Genomic DNA, 25,851 nt, shown 5'->3' on the forward strand with positions numbered 1-25,851 from the left:
ACGTGTAGTCCTGGCTTTAGCTGGCTTAGCGTTAGCAGCGCGTAGCTAGGCGGAGGCGCAACAAGCTCTCTGAACGCGAAATAAGTACTCTGTCTTGATTTTTTTTACCCTTGGAATTAGCCCGATTATTTTATGGGTGTGTAACCCCGGAGTACCAGTCGAGCCTGACGTAGCCCAAAAATTATGGTAAGTTGCCGTCGGCTTTCAAGACAGTCGAGTTGTTTTGTTTTGCCAGGGTGTCCTGTAATCCAGTTTGCTCTGGTGATGTCTCCACCGAGCACCCGTCTTGGCTGCTAGCTTGAAGGGGCTGCTAACTAGCTTAGCATGCTAATGGACTGCCTTAACATAGAAAATACGTTTCGGAGCTAGCAAGAACGGTTGTGTATTTCGATGTAGGGACTATGAGTGGATGTATTAAATGGTAAAAGTTACATTTAGACGAAGAGTGATCAACAGTTGTGTTTTCACCCTAACTGCTGGTGGGAGAGAGGTAGAGTCTGGCTGACCTAACAGAAGCTTTGCTAGCTTTGATCCAACTTTTTCAAAGCTGAGTTTTGATAACGTATTAGATATGAACGTTAGTCAGCGGTTGGCTTGTCTGACGCAAATCTGTGCATCAGCGGCAAAACTATGTGGCATTTAGTATGCAGTAAAAATAACTTTAGTCGGGTTATGTACTTTTCTAATGAGCTGAGGCAACTAGTTAACGCGAACTCAATCAATGCAGGCAAGTTAGCGTTGTTCGTTAGCTCACCTTGCTAGCCAACGGCAAGTACTTGCCGCAAGTTTGCACTAAACTTGCTATGTTAGCGGCAACCCCAGGGGGCAAGAGGGCTAGTTTTTTCATCCGATGTTTTAAAATGACGTTGCATAAACTTCAGTCTCTTCCACACCTTTCATTATTTCGCAATACAGGCAGGTAACTTGACTGTAAAAGGCAGCACATAAAACGAACGTTAGCTAAAGCTACTTTAGCTTTTGTGCTAACTATCAATCACATCAGTCCAAGGAGGCGCCGTGATTTTTTTTTAAAGAGCGCCTTAGTTTATATTTTCTCCACCGATGCAGGTGCTTTTATTGAGATGACGGCTAAATTGGAGCATACTACCTCCAGGCAGCAAAGTATGACTTGACATATTTATTGATATTGTTAGGGAAATTCTTTACGATGTGGGCGCTGTCTATTTACTCGCTTCATTCCAATCGGTCAAGCCAGCTGGCTGATAAGCTGTAAAATATTTGCTTTCAGATAATCAACAGTGGCAGGGTTAATTTTTACAGGACATAGTCGAAGATGGTGGTGTTTCGATGGGAGTTTTTCCCCCTTGGTGTTACATTTAACCGATATTAACGTGGCCCGAGTGAGGGGCAGGGCTTTGTCTATTGTCAGGATGATCAGTCAGTCACACAGTGGGTGACAGATGCATCATCACTGTCCTCCTCCCGGTCCTGACTTGGCTTTGTCTGTCTCCACCAGCCAGGGAGGACAAAAGGCGAATCAGGAGGTGGCTTCTTGTCCTGTCTTCTCTGCACTGTGTCAGGGTTGATGCTCATCATAGCTCGCATACGCTCATGGTCACTTTTAGGGCATTTGGAACAAGTGTTAGTGGTTTGACTGTGTTTTGGTCACACTATATATGACTGTTTTAATCCTTGGGTGGCTGAGCAGTCGAGGGTTAATTACTGGTGTATAATGCCTGTGGTTACACTGGATTGTCACTGAAAACAAGTAAATGGATGGTTAAGGAACTGGCTAGATAACTTAATGTCACGCTGTTGCACACTCCACTCACACAAATATACTCTGTCACACTCGGCCCCGATTGTGCAAGCCTCCTATCTCCAGGTCATGCCTTAATCTTTCTGTGAGACAAGGTGGACCTGTTCTCAGTGTGCAGCCTCTCAACCCTTAATGCCAATCACAGTTTACCCAGGTTTTGCCAAGACTCACTCACATTCAAGATAAGTTTGACTCGTTGCGTTGTGTTTGTTATGTCCAGCAGTCATTTATTTCTTGACGTGCATTTGCAGTCGTTACTGGGTTTTGAGTTCAGTCATAAATGTCTTTTGGCCATGACACAGCCAAAAGGTTGAAAAAGGGGGAACTAGGAAAACTTTTTAATACACTGGCAGCACAGCAACAACTTCTGTGAGTTCTCTGCCAAACCAAATATGCTCGTCCACCGATATAGTTCTGTTGCACACATCACTGTCTCTCGATCACATTTTTCTGTCCCAAGTCTGGGTGTTTTAATGCTGAGTCATTATGATACAGAAATTAATATTGACAATTTCATATCATAAGATGAAAATATTGTTTGTGTGCTCTGTAGTTCTCTCACAGGCCATTTACTCAGCGCTTTGTGTAGGTTAGCTGTAATTAAAGTTGAATGGGATAGCTGGCATACTGGTAGCACAAAAATACAGTTGGCCAAGCTTTATATTGTCGATGATGTTCTTTGATTTAGACCAAGTCTTGACCCTACGAGTTGTAGACACCTTTTTCAGATGACTTGTTTTGAAGTTCAATGAGGGAATTTCACCTGTTGATAAGCACCACCACAGCATTGGATGGATGCTGCCAGGTTAGATTATATAACTCTATTTCGTGATTGATAATTGCTGACAGGAGATGAATTGCATTTAGAGTTACACTGGGGACACTTCTTTTGTCTTCTATTCGTGTATCATCACAGTTGTTTTGCAAATATTGTTCAATCCATCCATTTTTTGACAGCTACTTTTAAAATAATAACTTAGCTTAAAGGCATTTTTATTTCACCGTAAAGCCACTGACCTTATAATAATATATCCGGGTTCACCAGGATCTTGTTTGAATAAAACGGGATCCCACAGTAGAGCTTAATTTGAATTTATTTTAATTTGCATGTCACAGTTAATACTGTGTCCATATCCACTTCAAAGGTAAATGTTATTATTTTATGATATGCATAAGTCATTTCTCTGCTTCATTCAAAAAAATTCTGTCCCAACTGTTTGACCACCATAAATGTACATTTGTAGTTCACTTTTTTCTGCTGATGCCACTATTCTGTCAGTTTCTTGACATCAGTAGATGTGTAGTTTTATATGAATTTGACAGCTTTATGTCAGCAAAAGCAGCCCGATCTGTCAAAGTCAGCAGGGCTAATATTATGAAGATCAAATCCAAAATGTAGGTTGTAGTACTGGGTAGAAAATCTATAGTGTTAAGTTTGATTATCTGTAAATCAAATAGTACCACTAGGCAGTATAAGATCTACAAGTAGACAAATCAGTTTTGTTTCATGTACATACCACTCAACCATAAGATTTGACATTTAGTTCACTGATAACAAAATCATTTATCATGTGGATAACAATCCTAAGAGGTATTGCTGATTGAATTACAAACAGGAGCTGGACTAAGTATCTCTTCAGATTCGATGTACGTTCATCAGATACGGAGAGGTTGGCAGCAGATGTGTTTGAGTTTTGATGTTGTAAAAAGCTGCACCAGGACTCTGTTATTTTCTGGTTGCCCTCCTATTCTACATGTCATACTGAGAGTTTGACAATAATGATAACAGTCTCAGGGATTTGGGTGTAATTAACCTGAACTGAGACATGAATATGCATTTCTGCACAAACACAAACAAGTCCTGTGTGCTGTCTCTTCTGGGCCTTGAGTGAACTAAGCATAGAAGGACTGAACGAATGCGTGCTGGGGGTGACTAGTGGTGGTGGGGGTTGTTCCGGGATGTGAAGGGGGCACAGGAGGGTGGGATGGACAAGACAGACTCTCCTCTCTTCCTCCTGTCTGCTACGGGTGAATAGGTGATTATAGCAGCAGATGTGTCATTAGGTCTGGGCTGTATTCATGCGGATGCAGGGTGAGGAGGAGGGTGACGAGGAAACGCTTGGGGGGGGGGCATGCTCACAGGAATCACGTTTCACAGGCGTTAAGTGAATTTATGGGATGTGCAAAGTTGTTTTCTTATCCCCCAAATACACTCACACTCCTCGTTTCCTCACCCTTGTCCGCCACCAGCTGTCTTTCCATGGCATTGCGAGGCAGGGAGCTCTCTGAAACAATACACAAGTGTCAGTGTACATGGCTACTTACTACTGTCAAAACTGTGAAAAAATCTAATTGTTGCATTGTAACACAGAGCCTTCATAGACATCTAATCACTTTTTACACGTTTCTCTTCATGGAAGCTCTTGGTTGTGGGGCCTGTTGGCGCACGCTTGGTGCACAGATCGGATTACCGTATATGATAAGTCATCAGAGGTCTCCCTAGATGGTACACAGGGAAACAGCGGGCACAGAAAAAAACTAAACTGCAGTTTAGTGCCGAGTCGAATGATTTAAATAAATTTAATTGCATTTGAATTGTAACTGTGCTGATATCGCTCATGGTTGTGTGCTGTCTTTTCCATCTGACTTTAAACTGTATTAGAGTATCAGATTTCACTGAAATATTTTTTCTTTTTTTCTTTCCAAGCAGCAGTTTGTCACATAAACCTAAGAACACTACTTGGCAATTAGGACATGCATGACTATAAATGTGTGTTTCATAAGGCTCAGTGTTTCATGGTCAAAAGGTTTCATATGGAGCTCGGATGTGCAAGTTACACAGCTGTGAGTCTCCATCCTCTATCCATACTTGTCTGTGTGTCAGTCAGGAAGTGATTAGTAGCTGAGCTGCTGATTTTTGAGAAACAAGGACAGAGACGTCATCAGTCACTCCTCTAGTCATCAGCAGACTGGAAATGGTTTATCTCCCCTGCCACCCACCAAAGGGTGGAAACACATTTTTACTGTTAATCCTGTGGTGCTGCAAGAGAACATAGAGATGCATTATGATCTGAATTGACTGTTTGAGAATAATGCTTGAATTTATCTGAAATTAAGTTATAGCATTCTAAATTCAGCTGCTAAAGTTGACTTTCGTGTCTACTTTGAATAGATTTGCCTTAATATGTTGGTTTAAGAACCAATAAGCTTTACAATACCTTACATTTCAGAGAAACATTATGCATGTGTGACTTGCTGTTTCTGTTCACATTTGCATGATATAGTGTCACCAAAAACTGAACATTTACTGTGTTTTAGCTTTGCATATATACTTAATGAACTGCTAACTCAGCATTGAGATGTTTTGTTAATCTAAGGTAGAGTATTGTAGACTTTTTCAAATGGCATGCGCTTGAATTTGAAGTGTTGTTTGTACGTGTCGATTGTCCTCCAAGCCCACCCAGTGAGCAACTCGCCACCTGAAGACTTCTGAAAAGCTTTGGAATAGCATGACCACACAGACCTGACTACCCTGCCTTGTAATTTGCCGTTGTGTCAAGTTACTGTAAACTCAAGTGAGATTATAGAAATGGAAGTACAGTTCTTGGTCACAGCACCCAGGCCTTGTATAATGTGAACGAGGCAGGCATGGAAATTGCTTATGTAAGTGTGAAAGTATGAAACATGTTGTTTGTCTAGTTTCAAAAAGGAAGGCACTACAGCTGCTCTTATAAATACAAATCAACGCAGTCTAATTGTTTAGTTGTGGGAATGGGTATTACAATAGCACCTTCTTGAAAGACATTCAGGTTAATACATGACTGTAGAGCAGATGTTTAAGAATTTAAAATGTCTAACATATTGAGGAAAATTTAATATAGCACAGAGGGGTATAACTACTTACAGAAAGCGATTTGAAGTAAGTTTTTTTAGCATTCACTCCTTGGCTTAAAATCTATAATTTCTTTCTCCTTTTCCATATGTTTTCTTTTCCTATATGCCTTTTCTTGTCCTCCCTGAACTAACCTATTATCTGTCTGTTATTTCCCAGGTGATGGCATGGTCATGTGTGCAGCCTGCACTGTGTGTGTGGAGATGGTTTTAACAGACGCTGTTCTAGAGGACTCAGGAACACTGCACTGGCCTGGAGAAGCCTCATAAACAAACACACGACACACTTTTACACAAAAAGATTAACGTCGTGAGAAAGGACGCAGACGTGCGGACACATAACACGAGCTTCACCGGAAGCATACGCACATTACCAAACGCTATCGGTGTTCTAGCTGCTCTCCTGTGTGAGAGTTTACTTTTTACTTTTTGTCTGTCCCATCTTCACCGCCACCATGTCAAGCACCATCCGCCGGCAGATGAAGAACATGGTTAACAACTACTCTGAAGCAGAGAAGAAAGTCAGAGAGGCCACGTCTAATGACCCCTGGGGCCCGTCATCTTCTCTCATGTCTGAGATCGCAGACCTTACATACAACGTGGTGGCCTTCAGTGAAATCATGAACATGATCTGGAAACGGCTCAATGACCACGGAAAAAACTGGCGCCACGTCTACAAGGCGCTCACCCTGCTCGACTACCTGATCAAGACGGGCTCAGAGAGAGTGGCGTTGCAGTGCAAAGAGAACATCTTTGCCATCCAGACTCTGAAGGACTTCCAGTACATTGACAGAGACGGCAAAGACCAGGGCATCAATGTCAGGGAGAAGAGCAAGCAGCTAGTGGTCCTACTCAAAGACGAGGACCGCCTTAAAGGAGAGAGGTGAGAGCCTTAAATTTGAACAATAGTTAACACTTTAGGATTCAGCTTGCCTTTATATATATATATATATATATATATATATATATATATATATATATATATATATATATATATATACAGAGGTTCAGTGAACATTTAATGCTTAGATGCTGTTACACCCTTGAATCTAAAATAATGTACAAGGCTGTTCCAAGCTCCGAATTTACCAAGTGATATACGATTCTGTGGGGTTGCAGATGTGACAGTGATAGCCTCCTCTCCCCTGTGGCCCCCGAAAAGTTGAGGATTTGAATTGTCAGCCGTGGAGTCAGTCTTTCAAATTACATGTCATTGGTTGAGGCAGCAGACTTTATTCACCATTGTTTCTGCTGACTGCTCTGCCATTCAGCATTCAAAGTGAAACCCAGCAAAGTTGACCAAACTACACCTGAACCATACCAGACCTCTGCACATGTCAAGTGTGCAGTAGAGTTCCTCTGCAGACCACTGACATGTTTGTCTGCGATTGGTACTTTGAAATTGTCTTTTATTTTATTACAGCAAATTTTGAAGTTTAATACTTAGGAAGCATCTGAGTTAACAAAAATGTAATGCTGTATTTGCCCATATTTCTAGAATTATATTCCTTATGATATAAGTATGGTTATGTAGTATTTCTCCTGGGAGCTTGAGAACTTTTGGATTATGCCTATTTTTTTTTCACCCACACCCGTTTTTTGCCAAGAGTCGATGCATGGAAAGTTATGCTATACTATTACGCTGTTGTATGGTCATTTATAGGTTGACAAAAATGAGGGCTTTGCTGTATGTCCAGACTGATACTACTAATTTGGGTTTCATTTTAGAACTGAAACCATTTGAAACCCTGGTATTCAGGGTGGTTTTGAGAGTAGATTTAGTCTCAAGAGCTTCAAAGACCAAAGACTTTCTTGTATCTCATGCTGACTTTTCCTTTTGGACTTCATGCTATACACTTTTAAGTATCTTCACTTAAGCTCAGATGGTTGAACATACACTATTATCCTTTTCATCTTGCTAGGTCTCAGGCTCTGAAGACTAAAGAGCGTATGGCCCAGGTGTCCACAGGCGGCAATCAGATGGGTTTTGGCCGAGGCTCGTCTCAACCCAACCTTTCCACTTCCTATAGTGAAGAGTATGGCAGATCAGAGGGCTCGCCTGCTTCCTACCATGGCTGTGAGTATTAGCGTACAGTTACCGTGCAAACACACAGGGCTCTTTTTGTCTGCTAATACAACACATTTAATGCAGTATACTCCATTGTTATTATTGTCTCCCAGTTGGTGTAACTTTGGCCTACATCCTGAAAACTGCCCCTCCCCCTGTTCTGTGTCTGGCTTGCAGTCCTGCAGTAGGGCTGCATTCCTCAGCTCTCTCTGTCTTTCTCTCACACACACATGAACACAGAAGAGGAAGGAGAGCACCCCCTCTATCATCTTTCATCCACATGACAGAGGAATCTGCTCCTCTTTTCAGTGATACCCTCATTTCTCTGGAGACAGAGTGACAGTGGCAGACAGTGTATCAGGGTAGACAGAGGGCACTGAGGGTCAGTTTATTGTATCTAGGAGGTCTAATCCAAGCTGGGTATCATGTCACACACATTATTCTGCAACTGAGCAAATATTATTTGGTTCACATGCACTTGGTGACATTTTTTGTTAATAAAATGCTGATTTTCGTGGTGTTTCTTAACTGGATTCACACCAACAGAGAATAACCAATTGGGAGTTTGAGGTCAAATAGGCTGAAAGAATGATGGAGTGAAAGGAAGTTTGAGTTGAAAAGAAACTGAAATCACAGTCAGGAAATAGGGTAAGGGACAGAGGGGTAAGAGGAGTGAAAATGGAATGAAAGAGTGCACTTTGGCCTCTTTTCCTTTCACACCCTGACCCCCAGTCCTTTGTACACAGCAGGATAACTGTGTGTGCATGCCTGTGGGAGTGTATTTGTCTCTTGCCATGCATGTGGTTTGAGCTTGCACGGCTCTTGCGTGAAGCATGGGGTGCGCGGTCATCTTTTACTTTGTGGCCCACATTCCTGTGTTATGTTTCAGTGTGCAGCTCATAGGCGGAAGCTTCAGCAGCTGAGTCATCAGTGGAGAAAACTGATGGAGAGGCTGGCCAATGGGAGTCAGGCCGAGCTAGAGCTGTGGGAGTTGCCAGGGGGGATTTTTGGGATTCCAGTCGAACTTTCCGAGTATTGTTGTCCAGACAGGGTGTGAATGAATGGCCCTGCAGGTGTTAACCCTAGTCTCCACAGCATTAAAGCACGTCATAAACATTAAAATGTCATAAATACAATATAGATTTCTTCTTTTTGTATTTTTGGTGATTTCATATGTGGTTCCTCTCTCTGGCATTATTAATACTGTTTTTTAATGTTGTTGATGGTTAGAATTTTGAAAAGTTATTTGTGCCTGTCATCCCACACCGGCAGCTGTGTGTCATTGCCACATGCACGTATGTGAAAGACCCTAAATTAATCTGTAATTTCCCCGAGGTTAACCAAAAAATAGCAAAAGCAGGTTTTGCCCTAGTTTTTATGACTCTTTCAATTATGCTTTATGATTACAGAGAAAATGTTATTTCTCGGTAATGTTTATGACCCATAAAATACAGATAAAAAACGCAGAGCTAGTTAATTAACCCAAAGTGCAAGTTTAATGTTCCATCTGTGTGCATATAGTCTGATGGTCTTTTTGCAGTTTAATGTCAAACTGTACATACATCAGATATATATAGTTTTATAATTTATCCTCTGTGGTTGTTATGTGTTGTATTTTTTATTACTTCATAATTTAGATGATGTTTTCCTTTAGTTTCAGCACTGTGTTTATTTGCAATGTCATTAAACATAGAAACAACCAAAATGAGGATGATCTGGATTAACTTGTTAAACAGCTGACAAGTGGTAGAGGAAATGGATAGAAGACTGATCCAGAAAATAAAGCATTTTGATATTTTTCTGCTTACTGGGAGAGCTGTGCTTGTACAGAGTGCCAAGAAATTGTGACTACCCATATATGGTCCATTCCCACAGTGGTGGGTAAGAAACTGGTGTTTTAGTTGGCTTTGAGTTTTGTTTATTTGTCTTTCAGTCTCGCTGCTACCAAGTGTTGCACTTGGTTGTTTCTTTATGCCAGTTCAGTCTGTATTAGCTTAGCTTAGCTTGTTTTTGGAGAACTTTAAAGAGAGCTTTTGATAGAAGGTTGCCGCTGTGTTTGTTAATCACAGGTATGAACAAATCTACAAAAAAGACAGCATGTTGTCGGAACTTCAAAGTTGAGTTTATGGGGTATTTGTTTTGCTCATTTTGTCAGATAAGCCCATATCAATCCAACATGTTCTCTCGGGTTACATGGTCTCTTTGTTAGCATTGGTACAGCTGTGTTCACTGTCTATTTAAAGCAGGCGTGTAGCTGATGTTGAAGCCATGAGTCAAGTTCCATCAGCTAAACAAACACACCTTCACCCCTGGTCACTTTCCCTGGACATACATAGCCTGGAGACAGAGCACTGGGGACATGGCTTTGACAAGGACAAGTAAGGCAGGAAATGAGAAACGTGGAGACTTGAACAAAGAGACAAGGTTCCAAATCTAAGGCTGAAGTTGCAAGACAGAGTGAATTATTTTTTAGGGCTATGCAGTACTGTTCTAAAGGTTTAGACTCTTTCCATGTTTAGATTTATCTCTCTCACAGTGCCATCTGATCAGTCCCGTAGTCAGTCTTCAGCATGACAGTGACCCCAAACATCCTGCCACAGTCATCGATAACCATCTTCAGCTTGAAGAAGTTTTCCTGCAACAGATGGCATGCCCCCACAAAGTCATTATCTCAACATCTTGGAGTTAGTGTGGGATTATACAAAGAGCGAGACAATCGGTGCTGTCTCAGAGGCAGTTTGGATTTTTTGCAGCTAACTGAAGTTTGTATAAGGCCAACATATTTGCATTGTTCAGTCCTAACCATGTATTGTTGCTCTTACTGGCCATTCTTACGCTTCATGCAATAATTTGACTGTAATATTGCTTCATATTGAACACATTAATAGTCTTAATCTGTTTTATTCATGTTATAGTGTTAGGGTATTAGGTTGACATCATCTTTCTTCAGTCATTTCACAGAAGGTTCAAGCCTTTTATTTGTTCAAGGAAATGTCTCTGTCTTGTTCCATCTTCTCATGATGGAAACATTTTGATGTGGCAAATTTACTCTGTATGTTTATAGAAAACCTGCTGATATGATACGTACTGCCAAAAATATCTTCACACAGAGATGTCAGTCAAAGCGTGAAGTTTCATGGTTTGTCGTGTCACATAGTGAAACTAACCATCAGTCTTTCCCCGCGTCATATTTGAGTTAGTTTTTTTTTTTTAAGGTCTTTACATACGTTTCTCTAGCTGCTTTCATTCAGAATATATCAATGTAAGGTAACATTATACATGATTCTGATCAGGATGTAATGAGTATTGAGTGAGTGTGTGCATATGCAGTATGTTTGGGAGTCCATATCAGCAGCAAAGCAAGTCATGATTGGTCTGTGTTGTTCATAGCACGGCAGATTGTGCGCATCACTTTTTTTTTCCCAGTAGTTACTTGTCATTACTGATTAAACATCTTTGCATATGAAACATCACATAGACAATCATTAATTAAGCAGACTAAAAAAATACTTACTGTAAAAATTCATTTGTGCACCCACAACGTTCACACAAAAATGGTGAAGCAGAAGGTGTGACAATGTGTAGAGAGAAAATGATGATGGGCAGAATGGTAATTTCTATGGAAACAACAACATTATTGTTTCCAAGCACACTTTTGCACTTGGAGTTAAAGAAGACAACGTAGGCTACCCCTATGACGTCTATTCATGTTGTGATGCCTTTCTCCTAGCCAGAGAGCATGCGTGTGTGTTTGCCCACCACGTGCAGTGTCTGTGTTTTTTGTGCTTCCACATGGTCCGACCTAATCCAATAAGCTGAATGGACTGTCATCCCTCACATGCTCACTGAAGACCTATATTCACACGCTCACACAAACACACTGAAATTTCTGTACAGTGTAAATAAAATATGACATGGTTTACTAGTCCAAAATGTGTGATTGTTTTTATTGTAACAGCAGTTGACTTTGGAGGAGTAACACAGAGAATGTCTATAGCCATTTTACTGTCTATAATATGTGAAGTATTGGATAGCCTCCCATGTGGAAATGATGTTAACACAGATTTTGTGTCCGTTAGCCACGTCCCCCAATGCAGGTTCGGAGCTGGAGCAGGCCAGACCTCAGACCAGTGGAGAGGAGGAGCTACAGCTGCAACTTGCGCTCGCCATGAGCAGAGAAGCCGCTGAGCAGGTACATATACTGCTCACTAATACATATGCCAACATGACAGAATCCATATGTGCCATTTCTTTTCTTCTCTTTTTGTGTGCCTGTTTCCAGTAAACAAATTGAAATTCTGTGTCAATTAACCCTCTGGACCCTAAGCAATTTCTGATTGTTTTTTTGCTTCTGCCACATTTTTACTCACTAACATAACATAGCATGAAGTCCTACATCTGCTATGGAAATAATGCAATCATGGGTAGAAGCAGAGAGAACTTGAAAATGTCTTTTGTGCAGATTAACAAACTTACAATGCCATAAATCATAAAAGAAAAAGAAAACTATTGTTAAATTTCTCTGATTATGGATTTTACAAAAATTTTAAAAACCTGGAGGCAACATGTATGACATTCTTCCAAGTGCTCATCAGCGTTATCAGTACTTGAAAAAACGGTGGCTTTACATACCAAAGATATTTTACCACTTACATTTGGAAATTGTTTCCATTCCTGTCTTCTCTCTGCTTTGTGTAGAACAACCTGCAGTTCAGCCCAGTTCAGCCAAAAAATCCCTGAAGTATCATTGAGTCAGTTAGGGTCGCATCTTGGTTGGAACTTTTTTTTTGTGCAATTGGAATTTTTTAAAGTCTGAAAATATTAAATGAGACCTTAATTATAGTAATGTTGATAAAATGTAATGATTTTAGCCTTTTTGGTAAATATTCTATGTGAACACAAGATTAGTTCAAGAGCCGTCGAAAAGTTGAATATCTGATGATTCTTCCTGTTTCTTATTCTGACAAATGGTGCAATTTAGCAAATTTACAACAAAAAACAAAAGCATGGTTTCAGAGGGTTAATGATCTTGACTTTAGCTAAATACGAGAAGAAACTTAGGTACAAAAATGTCCTTGATTAGGCACTTGTCCTGCATATGTCATGCTGTCCACAACAACAAATCCACTGAAGCTACATTTTAAGAAGACATGAAAGAAGTTGCAAATATGCTGCTAGTACAAACTGTTTTCTGTATGTGTGTGTGTGTGTGTGTGTGTGTGTGTGTGTGTGTGTGTGCGTGTGTGTGTTTAGGAGGAGCGCATACGCAGAGGGGACGACCTGAGACTACAGATGGCCTTGGAGGAGAGCAAGAAAGAAGGCCCTGGCTCAGCAAAACTGGCCAAGAAGAAGAAAGAGGTAAAATGCATACAAACATGGAGACTGGGGTGACTCAGTTATTCCATTATCATAAACATGCTCCTGAAATAGTCTCGTCTCTCCCTGTCCCCTTTTTCTGCCGAACCCTGTCTGTTCCTTCAGTAGCAGTAATGAAGCCACTAACTGGCTGCAGACTGCTGAGTTAACTCGTCATTATTCTGCCTGAATAGCTGGCTGGCCGGAGTTTGAGGGCAGACAGAGCTAAAGTGTTGAAGAAGTAGGCTTGCATGACTGTGGCTTATGTTTTTCTCAATATATAATGACATCTGCGATCCTTATGTTTGAACAGTATTTGTAGTGTAGCAGCTAAAGGCCAGAAGATGGTCCTTTCTACATTTTTCCTGCTTACCTATTCCCTCTGTATTTGTACTCATTGCATTTTTGCATTTCCTTATTTGTCTGAGTGCTTTCTTTTGCTTTAATATAGTCTCCTGTAGTTTAGTTTTTCTTACCAGTGTTCCCTATCTCTCTGTAGCCACAGTCATCTTTGATGGATCTAATGGATGTTCCAGAGCCTGGTGCCAGTGCTGACCCATGGGGCACAGGGGCTGGTGCTGGGGCTGGGGCTGGAGCCGGTGCTGTGGCTGGGGCTGGAGCTGCTGCTGCATCGGCAGACCCATGGCAGCCTTATGGTACATACACATAGATACTCTTTCATGAATGGCCACATCATACAATATCCACATGCTTTCTGCCATCATTGAGAAGTATAGACTTAGTTCTCTCTGTGTGTGTGTGTGTGTGTGTGTGTGTGTGTGTGTGTGTGTGTGTGTGTGTGTGTGTGTGTGTGTGTGTGTGTGTGTGTGTGTGTGTGTGTGTGTGTGTGTGTGTGTGTGTGTGTGTGTGTGTGTGTGTGTGTGTGTGTGTGTGTGTGTGTGTGTGTGTGTGTGTGTGTGTGTGTGTGTGTGTGTGTGTGTGTGTGTGTGTGTGTGTGTGTGTGTGTGTGTGTGTGTGTGAGAGAGAGAGAGAAAGGCGTCTCTGCTCTCCACCTGCAGCTCGAAGGACTGTGACTCTTTGTTAAATAGGAATGCTGCTCCACTGGCCCAGCAGCATTACTTCGCTGAGACTAGGGGAAGGGGGAGGGCGTTAGAGGATGATATTGTGAAGGAAAGGAGTGTGGAGGCTTGTCGGTGCAGGGAGGGAGACTTGGGGAGTAAGACATGTAATACCCTGTTCAGACTGGGGCCGTCTAAAGAATAGGAGCATGTGTGTGGAGCTAAAATACAGCTTAACTAGTAATAATTTGATGCTTTTCTGCATTGCTTAGTCTCAGGTTTATGAGTATATGGAGCAGACTGGAATCATAATAGTGAGGAGGGTAACTGCTGTCTCATGAATGAGCCTAATGGGGTCAATGCATTACATTTAAACTTTCATCTTCCAGTTTCCACATTTTCACATACATTTACCCTTCTCTTCTCACTAAACCTCCCTATCTCTCCTCAGGATCTGCCCCAAGGCCAGCAGCCCCAGTGGACCCATGGGGTGCACCTCCTTCTGTCCCACCCATGAAGAGCAGCGATCCCTGGGCACCAAACTCCACTCCTGCCTCTGACCCGTGGGGCTCTGCAGCTGCACGCTCTAAGACTTCCAACACAGGTGACCATGAGGGAAAGCACATTAGTTCAGATGCTAGAAAATTCATTCCATCCAGCAGCCGCAACCTCCACTTTACATCCACAAATGAGGTGGTAATCTTGCCATCTGGAAACAGTGAATTTGAGATGGAGAAGTATTGGACATTTGAACTTTCTAAACTTTTTCAGTTTTAAGACTGAAGAATATCTCATCAGTGGCTGGCTGATGACTCAAATTTTATGCTCAAACATTGTATAATCCTCCATGTTTATGCCCATCTGTGTGCTTTCAGTTGCTTATTGTGTTTATTTGTATCTTTTAATTTACCAAATTATCCACACTCATTCATACTTGTGTTGTCCGTTTCCATCTGTCTTTGTGTGTGTCTGCTGTCTGTTTATGTGATTGTATGTGCCCTCTGTGTATGTGTGTGTACCCTTTGTATGTATGCACTGTCTCCTTCCAGGTAACTTTGACCTGTTCAGTGTGTCCAATGGTACGTCCAAAGAAGACTTCTCAGAGTTTGACAGCCTGCGTTCTTCCTCCTCTGTCCCCACTGGTACTCACCCTGTCTTTGTCTGCCTAATGACACGGAGTCTGTGTTGTTTTTCCTCAGTGTCTGAAAAGATGCCTGTTGCAGACTCACATGTTTGTACAGGGCACAGACACACATGTCTTGTCTTTGTATGTAAATACCACCAGACGTGAGCAAAGACAGAATTGGAACCACTGATGTCATGTTTTCAAATGGATAACTTTACATTGCAAATGCAATCAAATTCTGCAGTGATTGTATCTAATGCTGGAAAAGTAGCTGTTTGCTCAGGTCTGGTTTCATATCACTGTGGTGTAATATGATGCAGCTTTTGTGTACGCATTGCTAAATATATTTTAGACCTGGTTCATCCAATTTATTGAAACCCTCTCAGATCTGTTTTCATACTTGTAAAATTTTCTCTAGTGCACGTAAACCAAAAACAAATCTTTAAAAAATGGCTGAAATAAACCCACTCACATCTCTGTTTAGGTTGGTGTTTTCTGAGAGGGTTCCTATGAATAGTTTGGCACAGGTCTAGCTGTAGTGTCTAAGAGTGGGAGGATGACATTGGTGTCCGACTTTTGCTTGATCTCATCACAAGCACAACTACTGTTACAGTCATTTACAGTGTGTAGTGTCTGAATCTACTCTGACTAAAATATGCAAGATTTAAAGGGCATTAATACACATAAGGACAGTCTGGTCTTATCATGAACATTTTTAGCTCCTCTCTAACCTAGTTCCTGTTCTGTGACAATTTTCATCTTTGACATTTCCTTGTTTGTGTGGTTACTGGCATGTTGAGTTTGTGTGAGTGCATTAATAAATGTCTCTGCTGCTGTCTGACTGCTGCCATAACAAACAGCTTCTGATGCCCTCTCATAATAGCATCTTCTTATCATTTTATTACATCAGCTCATTTTTATTTGATGTGAAATGTGAATGTGGTTGCACGTGCAGATGGGCACACTTATGTGTGTACTAATGAGATGGTGACTTTCAGAAATCAAGAGTAGACAGCAAGAATAAGGAAAAAATTAATTATTTGAAATGTGACTCTTACGTATTGCCTTTGAACTGGATAGTTTCATATTCCTGAGCCTTGTTTACATTATGACAGAGTTTTAGTCATCTGTGCAGCGCAAGGTCAGATGAGAAGAAATGTAAGGTTTTTTTAATGTTACTCCAATTCAAAAAGAAAATATTTAATCTGTAAAATACAACTACTGCTCTACTCTCATTCTTCAGGTGATGGGGGCATAGCATCCTCTCTCCCCTCCCAGGTCAGTCTGGCTAGCAGCGGCAGTCTGGACCTCTTCGACCCCCTGCCCACCTCAACATCTACTTCTGTCACCACCAACCCAACCAGAAAGACTCCAGAGTCCTTCTTGGGTCCCAACGCTGCCCTGGTTAATCTGGACTCTTTGGTGACCAAACCAGCTCAGCCTGCACCAGTCGTCAACCCATTTTTGGCGTCAACAGGTGGGAAAGCAAAAAGATTTGATTTATGTCTCTCAGAAATGTTCTGAAATGTTCTTCCTTTCTATCCCTTTTATAGATTGTATGCCATCTGTATTCCAGAAGTGTTGAAACGTGTAATTGTTTTGTTGAATGGGACAGGTTAAGCAAAGCAAGTAGCTTTTTAAGTGAATGTCACAGGCAGGTTTTTTTGAGAAGGTAAACACGATGCTTAATCCGTACTGATTAGATAAGAATGTGCTAGTGAAAGAGTGTAGTCGCTAAGCCAGGAATAACATGGACATACACATGCAGCCCTGAGCACACAGGCAGTCACAGATGGCTGCGCTGTTTAATGCTGAATCACTGGCCCTGCCCTGCCTTTACTAGTGTAAACTTAGTGGGCAGACTTATGAATCACAATGAATTCTCTCCATTAGATGACAGTAGCATGTTTTCCTGTTGCATGCCCAGCCTAAGTAGGATCTAGTTTAGTCTCCTGAGGCTTTTTGGTGTACTCCAATTACTACATAAAGTGCCTGTCAATTTGACATAATCCAACTAAACATGTGTTGGGCCCAGTAATATACAATTCTTTACTGTTGCTTCTTCGTCTTTATTCAGGTGGCTCTGCTCCAGCTCCAGCTCCAGCACCCCATGCCAACCCCTTCCAAGTGAGCCAGCCAGCTCCCCCCACCCTCAACCAGATGCGCGTCAGCCCGATGCCCTCTGGCTTTGGCGGCATGGCAGAGCCCATATCCCTCTCCACCATGCCCGCTCAGCCCATCACCATGGTCCCCCTGGCAGGGATGGCCCCCATGGGCCACGTTGTGCCCGGAATGGGGGTCGGTGCTGTGGGAGGGATGGGGACGAGCACAGGGATGAGTGCAGGAATCCCAGCCTCCATGTCCATGCCGCAGCCACTGATGAGCATGCCCCCCCATGCTGGAACGCAGCCTGCCGGAACCACCAACCCCTTCCTTTTGTGAGGGGTTGACTGGGGAACAACTTGGCCAGAGTAACCCCTCATCTGTCTTCAACTTCAGCTCCTTAAGAGGCTTCAAAATGAACAAGGAGATGTCTTATCCCATGTATTCATTTCTAACCAACTCCTAGCCAGGTCACAGCCTGGCCTCCTCCAACTTTACCACACTCCCTTCCTCCTCTCTTTCTTCCTCTTTCTTTCTATGCTAAAAGCTGCCTAGTCCTGTGTGTTCCATACTGATATGATGATGATGATGATGTTGATGACCACGAAGAGTTTGCTTCTGTCTACAGACTTTAAAGAGTAGCAGTGGTGTTTACAGTTTTTCCACCGAGGCAGGACAGTTTCTCCTCCCTGTCCTCTACTCATTCATTTGCCTCTTCTCCCTTACTTCTTCCCTTAGGACTGCTCTTTTCCTCTTCTGTGGTGGAGTGACAGGAGAGTTTGACTGTACTAATGCCAGGATCTTATCTCTTCACTAGAGCTAATCTTTTATAAGCCCTGTCAGCTTGTGTGTGTGTGTGTGTGTGTGTGTGTGTGTGTGTGTGTGTGTGTGTGTGTGTGTGTGTGTGCAAGAGAGTGCACATCTCAGTACTTTTACACTGTGTATATTCCAGTGAGTTTTACTTACACACACTGGAGTAAGGATGAGAGATGGTCAGATGTGTTTATACTCTGTGTGTGTGTGTGTGTGTGTGTGTGTATATGTGTGTGTTACAAAGCAGGAATTTTGCACAATTTTTTGCTTTTTTTTTGGTTTTCTTTCTGCGACTGTTGGGCTCACCGTTACACCTTAGCTTAGGGAGGAAGTTTAGCCGCTAAAACGACCGAGACGACACACACTGCCTCGGCTCTTGGTACCAGTCAGTCACACAACTCTCGTCTGGTCACTTCCCCTCACCTTGGACCTTTTTCTCTGACCCTCCACATGAACTTTGACCTCAGCGGGTCACAGGATTAACAATGAACACTTCTCAGAGGAGATAAACCCTCTTTTTAACCCCTAAAGGTGGAAAAAATGAGTGAACAGTTATTGTTTTTCTTTCTATGTGTGTGTGTGCGCACATATGCAGGTGTACTGTTACTGCTCCGATACTAACAGCTACATGTTGATGTATTTGCCACTGAGTTTCACCCAGTGTGTGTTTAGAGAAAAAGACACAAACTGTGATGGCATCAGTATTTTGCTATCTGAACATATGGATGCAGTGAGGCATCTTGGGACAGTTGTTTTTTCTTTTAAGTTTGCTACTAGGGTCAAAGGGATGAGGGAGGGTTGTGTGTGTGTGCGTGTGTGTGAAGTTTGTGTGAGAGATATGTTTAGCTTCCAAGTGTACTTTAATGAGCAATTTTTTTTTCCATTTCTCACTCAGTTAAGAGGAAACCTACTCACATTTAGCTCAAGTTAGTTTCTGAAGTGCAACTCAAAATAAGGGGTAATTTAGGCATCATCAGCCTTAAGTGTGTGTGAGTGTGCGCATGTGTGTACAAATGTGCAACCATTTATCAAGGAATGTTACTATAGTGACAAGGTTGCAAAGAAAGCTCCAGGTTTAAAGGGCATGTCAGCCACTCAGTGTTGTGAAGAGTTTACCTCCGACTGGATTTGCTCTGGCTAATCTATTTACAAGAACATTGCAACGTGGACACACACACACACACTCTCGAATGGGGCTGTTCCAAGATCAGACTATTGACAGCACAGGGAATCCCGCAGCAAATAACGAGTCATGTCTTGTACACAAGCAGTTGTTCATTTTGTTGGTTACTTTTTGTTATTTACTCATTAGATGTAAATCCATAGCCAAGCCTTTTCTGAGTTTTGGAGCCATGTACTAGCTAAGCCGTGTGTCATCTTTATCCTCTCTTTTGTCCATTTTCTGTCATTCTAGTTTTTCACCCTATGGGTAGGCCATGTAATTCTCTTCTCTTAGAAGCACAACTGTTACCAAAGTCATAGCGACTGTGATTTCTGAGGATGCCGTACTTTGAACAGTAGGGTCACACTTCACTGACATTTTTCCTTTTGGTTTATGGATGCTCATGGTGTCGTAGACTCCATCGTTAAATTGTTTTATATTTCAGAGCTATTTTACATTTTGTTCAGAGTTTGTGTAAGAAAGTGTTACTGTTGGCTGAATATCAGCGCATTTACTGACAGCAAGATGAGCATCTCTCTCTTCTATTGGTTGATGAAAAACGGCTAAAGATGAGTTGCACCTGGTGTATAGACCCTTTTTGTCTACAAGTCACTGTAGTCTCCTCAGCTCTGTCAGTATAACTGCCTGTATTGTTACTGTGGAAGGCTTTTTTTCCCTCTTATGGTGTGGGTTGGCGCCCCCTCATGGTCTGCTGTGGTATGATAGCTACACCGCAGGACCGTGGATGTTTCCACTTAACGCAGACCTTCATTTCTCAGGCAAAAGGAGGGGCATCTCCAACTGTGTGTATGAATTTGATGGTAACACTGACGGTGGTGGTAATGATTTTTTTTTTTTTTTAATGCTTGGGGTCTTGAATGAATGGATTGTTACACTTACTTGCAGACCAGCAAACATTTTTAATCTCAACTAAATATATGCAAAAATTGGAGTTAGAAAAGTGAAAAAGACAAGAAGACTTAACGCTCTGTGTTTTGCAAAGTTAGATTTGCTAATAGAGTCTTGTTTATTGAAAAGCTATTATGATATTCTAGCTAAGACGTGTCACTTTCTCACTGGCCTGTATTTCACTGCGGCCTGACCTTAAACTCTACTCCAGCGATTGTGGGAAAAGTTTGTTATTGATGCATTTACCAAAAAAAGCAACAAAAAAAGCCTTTACTGTTTTTGAACAATTTGAGCACTCCCAAACAGTCAGACGACACTGCAATTGAACACTTTTTCTTGATCCCTGGCAGCAGTTTCACAGTCGTGGCTATGGTGCAGTGAAAATGTGGCCTGTGTGTAGCGAGCTCCTCCGTGTTACTTTATGTATTCACTATGCTTTTATCAAGAGGACTAACTGACCTTATGGGCTGTCTGTCTTTATATGCATAGACAGCCTCCTTTATTCTTTTTCATGTCTGTCTAGTTACCCTTCTCATAGTACCGGGAGCAGGCTGTTTTGTTTTTTTTTTTTAATTGGATACGTGCCCAACCCATTGGCATTATAACTGTATAATATAATTTATCATTTGTACTATTGTAACATACTGTTCTTCTGTATACCTTATTATTCTGTGTAATGGGTTTTTGTAGGAAAAGTCATTGTGGTATTTTAACGGCATCTAAACAAACGAACGCAGCAGGCCACACCCTGTTGGATGAGGACAACTGTAGCTGCATCGGTTCAAAATAAAATGTGTATCACTTCAGCTCTGTAACTCGGGTGTCTGTGTCCTTGAATATTTTTTTAAACCACAAGGTCGAAACAAACATTTTCACACAAGGCTTTTGATGAAATTTACATATATTTTAAAAAAGTTTTTTAAAAAAATAGCAAAGTAGGACAATAGAAAATATCTAAATAACTATGATCACATCAAAATAATTGCATTTTTAGCATTGCAGGATTGTGGATTTACATGCTATCAAAGAGGTGAACAAATAAATTAGTTGATGTGAGCGTTCTGTATTACTTTGGCAGACAAATACGTCATTGTGGGAAGAGAATGAGTGAAAAGGTTAATTGTCCCAAATTTCCAACAGTCTCTTATTAGATGTCATTGTTGTTCCTCTGTTGACCAGCCAGATGTGACAGATGCTGTGTTTGCAGGGCTTGATGGTCCGATGTCATATCCCATTTTCTTCATGTCTTTAGTCATGATGTGAAAGGAAACTGTGACAAAGCCTTGAGAACGAACCCTAGTCACTGCAACACACAGCAGAACACAAACTGCAATGTAAAAAAATGGAGTAATGTTACTTTGAAAAGTACAATGTATGCATTTTGCAGTTTGAACATGTACAAGGTTGTAGACACAATTTCCACTTCAACATGTTATGTTTCTGTACCGACATGGTGAGAGCTGCTGTGCAACTAACAAAGTACATGTGCTTCACAGACCTTCTCTGCCTTCACCCTGGGCTACTACTTTAGGGTCTGTGTACTCGGGCCGCCGTCCCAACAACCAGCTAAACAAAAGAGAAAAAAAACATGTTAAAAACTACAAAGGTAAAGAAAGGCACTGAAGCTCAGAGTAAACTATCTCATCCTCGTATACTGTATACAGTTTACACTCTACAGTTGCCACACATGGGGTTAATAATATACTTCTAGTTCAAGATGGACATTATGTCAGTATCATCATACTCTGTTGATTTAAAACAATTTGAAGATGATGATTTTTTTTGTAAATATTTGCTATTCTGAAGCCTCCCACACAGGAAAGTGATGCTTTATTGTTTCCTACAGCTACAATGGCATTGGTGTGTATAGAAAAAGAAAAGTAAAACCTGGTCAAATGCATGAGCAGGAGAAAGCCCCACCTTTAGATACAATTTAAGGCAAAAGTCTGAGCTCCAAGGGCAGTTTGGATATTTTACTGTTTTCTTTTTTTGTTTGTTTGTTTTTTAGCAACAAGAAGTAGATTTTCAAGTGCTGATGTACTGTTGCTTTTCTTTCATGACCTTGGCATGTGAAAAGGTTTGGGAATTTTCCCCCAATCTCTCCACTTGAAGTTCTAAGATATTTTTAGGCTGCCTTGGAATGTACAGCATATTTAAGATTTAAATGATCTTCATGTCAGGACTCTGTGAGGGCTGCTCCAGAAGCTTCATCTTGTGTTTCTTCAAGAACTCTGTGGTGGATTTTAACATTTGCTTTGTATCAGTGTCCTGTTACAGAAGCTAGCCGCCTTTCACATTCCCTTTTGATAAGTGTTTTGATATCTGTTTATAGCATTTATTTGCTTTGTATGCATCCATTAGCTTCAATCAGTTGCTTAGAAGGACCCACGGTTGTCAAGTATTACTGTACAGTTTGAAGAGCCAGAATTGATCAGCTCTGTAGTTATCAGTCTGCCATCCTAATAGCTATTCTTGACCTAGCTTACTAGTTCTAAAGAGTCATTAATGAAGATCTGAGACATTACAAGTGAAGCGGTGCCCAACACCATAAATAAAACGGGGTATTTTTTCATGTTTGTTTGCTGCAATAGCTGTACGTACTTCTTCATGCCAAAAATCAACAAAATATGTAAATTTCCCAGGGGTGGCCAAAGATTTGCATACAACTGCATGCTCCACAGTTGCAGACATGCGTTCTTGAATCTGACAACCTATTGTGTAGTTAGGAATTGAAATTGACTCTGAATATCTCTTTGTGTGTGTGTGTGTGTGTTGCCATCCACTGATAGCAGTAGCAGCTAGGCCAAACACTGTATCCTCAGTTGGAGCCACATACACACACCAAGAGAGAGAGAAGGGAACAGTAAATATTTGATAATGCTCTGAGATCATCTGCTTCCCCCAGCAGGCAAAACTCATCAGCCACAGTGCCATAGCTGCTACAAGAGAGAACTACACAAAATATTCACATATCTCACCCAGTGAACTTCTGAAGTCTCCACGTCGGCTCAGGAACAAACATGGGGATGGTTCTTGTATGTCTGGGGAACAAAAAACAATTAGATTATTATCTTTTTAAATATGTGTTCTAGATTGAATTAAAAAAATACAATGTATGGTCCATTGGATGAAATAAAAAATAGCTACATACTTTAAGTAGGTGTGTGACTTTTTACTAAAAAATAAATTACATTCAAGCACTAGTTACACTAAAAATAATTTTTCTTCTCATTTCTCTATTTTTTGCCACTTCGTGTCCTCTGTCCTTGGAACTAAGCCAGAAATAAAGCTGAATTCACCAACCTGAGGAATGTCTAAAATACATTTCGAGGTTAGCGGAAGCCTGCCAGAGGAGCAATGAGGTTTATTATCATTGAATCCTGTGCAATAGTCTCTTTTTTTACATGTGATATAAGAAGGGGCTTGACTGCATAGGAAATACAAACCACAGTGGTATCAATAATCTACAACAGTATGTCAAATTTAAAGGTAAAAACAAAACAACTGACTTGTCACGTACAATCTGACATCGCTTTATCTCTTTAACGCACAACGTGGGTCAAAAGTGACCCATATTTAATGGAAAATGGGTATCTATTGACCCATGTTGTGCATCAAAGGGTTGAAATGGCAGCTTTGAAGCCAGAATGTCTGATTTTGTCAAATGTCTGTTGCTTAGATTTCCCTCTCCTCATGTCTCTTTCTCGTCTCATCGAGGACAAGGAAATGAATCAAGGATGTACACACTGAGAAATGAGAAGATGGGTAAGTTTTGGTTTGGATGTGCTTGATTAATAAAAAACAAGAGGAAGTAAATGGAAGTTGTACTGACTGTCCAGGGGTGAAGGGGACATGTGTTGCTCCGTAGCCTCTGACCACATCGTTGCCAAACGCATCTGGACCGTATACACTCACTACTAGCTGAGGCCCTGGAAAATAAACAAGTGTCATAAATGAATATGTATAAACCTCTGAAGTTTTACATAGGATTTCTAAGAGAATAATAGAGTCTAACCAGTGACATGTAACAATGGGCTACAAATCAGGTACAAGTAGTTTGTGTATGTGGGTAATGCTTACATCCAGAAGGATTTGTGCTCTTAAACGTTGTTTCCAGTGGAAAGTTCCATATTAACCTGTGTGAAGATTGGCTGTTTTTACGGGTTATTTGTGTGATGCCTTCCTCCAACCCCTAGAGGGAAACAGACATAGATTTTCAAATAATGTGATTCACACACATGATTTCAACTGTTTGATAGCCTTTGAAAAGGTTGCATTTATGTGGAAATATACTATACTATCAAAATGCTATAATCTTTAATACATAGTGGATGTCCCAGAAGAAGAGAACAATAACATAATATTTTACTGTTATACTGTCATTGCACCTTTGAACAAATTTTTGTAATTTTATATTAAGTATTAAGTAGTAAGTATAGTAGATATGTTTTTTTTCCAGGGCAGATACCAATTATTAGTATTCAAAGAGACTGTCGATATTTGGAACCAATATACATTAAATGTTACAGCATGTGGAAGCAGGGAACTGTGATTCATAACTAGGCTTCTTCAATAATAAGGATTACCATAGGTAGATATGTACAAATTCACATTAAATGTTACACATCAACAGCATGTGATAGCAGGGATTATTTATATCTAGGCTGGTCCAACAACAAGAATTACCGTAGCTGAATATGTACATTTATGGATGAATCAGATACTGATTTTATGCATATATTTTTTTTGTTAACCAGCCAGCTACTCACCGTGGTGGGAGCCCAGTCGTGACCGTAGACGAAACAGTATTTGCAGTACAAATCGTCATACTCTGGAAACTGAAAAAGAACAAAAGTACAACGTTTATACCTGGAAGTGTAGAAACACAAACTGAGAAATAAGACGCTAAGTTGCTAATGCTAGCTGAAAATGTAGCTGCTAGGATAGGCTAACACACAAGAAGCATCGCTCACGTTCGCTCCTTCTATCTGCCCGTTCACTGTGAGCAAAAACACGGACGGGTTACTCGTCGCCATCACAGCTTCGGTTAGTAAGCTGGAAGTTTAAGGCGTTTTTCCTTAACCAGTAACTCAGTTTGCCTTAGAATGATTCTATTGCTAACTAAGCTAAACCTTGCCCGTTGCTAGGGCGACGCTTGCTCCTCCCTACGGCGACCCGCCAGGTGCAAACCGAACGAGAGCGCGGAAGTGGAAAAAAATCCCAACATCCACAAGATGGCGGAAGCGTCACAAACACACTAGATCCGGTTGTACCTGAAGCAAACTCTGCCCCAACCTGCGCCTGAAACTGCACCGTGCAAGTCGTTATCACATGGTAGGCAACTTTAAATCAAAACCAATGAGTCCCACTTCCAATCCTTAATTAATGTAACTGCATGACGAATACATGTTATTTTTTGTGTTGCAAATGGCACGATTTTTATTTGACGGTGTAAATTGATGGTTTTTGTGCTTTTGAGTGCTGATCGCATGTGTTCTCTGGTTAAACTCTGAAATGTTTCTAGAGTATCTATGAAAATTTTAAATGTGCACGTTTGACAAGGGAAAATATACAATAGATGTGCTTGTTCAAGTGGAAATTTTCAGACCATTGTTTTAAATCGAA

The 25,851-nt window shown here is 41.1% G+C and overlaps 2 protein-coding genes across 4 annotated transcripts; one reads left to right on the forward strand and one right to left on the reverse strand.

Moving 5' to 3' along the window:
• epn2 (epsin 2) lies at positions 1–21,041 on the forward strand. Of its 3 annotated transcripts, none has more exons than XM_023265379.3 (10): positions 1–186; positions 5,832–6,554; positions 7,594–7,748; positions 11,819–11,931; positions 12,993–13,097; positions 13,594–13,750; positions 14,565–14,717; positions 15,163–15,255; positions 16,483–16,716; positions 17,317–21,041. In XM_023265379.3, exons 2-10 carry the CDS (start codon positions 6,127–6,129, stop codon positions 17,679–17,681), a joined length of 1,803 nt encoding a protein of 600 aa, XP_023121147.1. In that variant the 5' UTR covers positions 1–186; positions 5,832–6,126; the 3' UTR covers positions 17,682–21,041. The 3 variants fall into 3 exon arrangements, with proteins under 3 accessions (XP_023121147.1, XP_023121148.1, XP_023121149.1); XM_023265380.3 differs by having other exon boundaries at positions 15,163–15,192; XM_023265381.3 differs by lacking the exon at positions 15,163–15,255.
• On the reverse strand, positions 20,781–25,406 carry b9d1 (B9 protein domain 1). The gene is made up of 7 exons (XM_023265427.3): positions 25,200–25,406; positions 24,996–25,064; positions 24,307–24,418; positions 24,059–24,155; positions 23,205–23,267; positions 21,725–21,792; positions 20,781–21,529 (listed from the first exon to the last, which is right to left on the reverse strand). Exons 1-7 carry the CDS (start codon positions 25,260–25,262, stop codon positions 21,381–21,383), a joined length of 621 nt encoding a protein of 206 aa, XP_023121195.1. The 5' UTR covers positions 25,263–25,406; the 3' UTR covers positions 20,781–21,380.
• Between the last annotated feature and the right edge of the window lie 445 nt (positions 25,407–25,851).

This window comes from Amphiprion ocellaris, chromosome 19 (genome assembly GCF_022539595.1).
Source record: "Amphiprion ocellaris isolate individual 3 ecotype Okinawa chromosome 19, ASM2253959v1, whole genome shotgun sequence".
NCBI classification, from domain to species: Eukaryota; Metazoa; Chordata; class Actinopteri; family Pomacentridae; genus Amphiprion; species Amphiprion ocellaris.

Coding starts and splice junctions, on each gene's coding strand:
- epn2 (XM_023265379.3), top strand. CDS start 6,127: ATGTCAAGCACCATCCGCCGGCAGATGAAGAACATGGTTAACAACTAC. Junction 6,555..7,593: donor GACCGCCTTAAAGGAGAGAG/GTGAGAGCCTTA, acceptor TCATCTTGCTAG/GTCTCAGGCTCTGAAGACTA. Junction 15,256..16,482: donor TTCCTCCTCTGTCCCCACTG/GTACTCACCCTG, acceptor CTCATTCTTCAG/GTGATGGGGGCATAGCATCC.
- b9d1 (XM_023265427.3), bottom strand. CDS start 25,262: ATGGCGACGAGTAACCCGTCCGTGTTTTTGCTCACAGTGAACGGGCAG. Junction 24,156..24,306: donor GAGCACAAATCCTTCTGGAT/GTAAGCATTACC, acceptor TTTATTTTCCAG/GGCCTCAGCTAGTAGTGAGT. Junction 21,793..23,204: donor AGACTTCAGAAGTTCACTGG/GTGAGATATGTG, acceptor TCTTTTGTTTAG/CTGGTTGTTGGGACGGCGGC.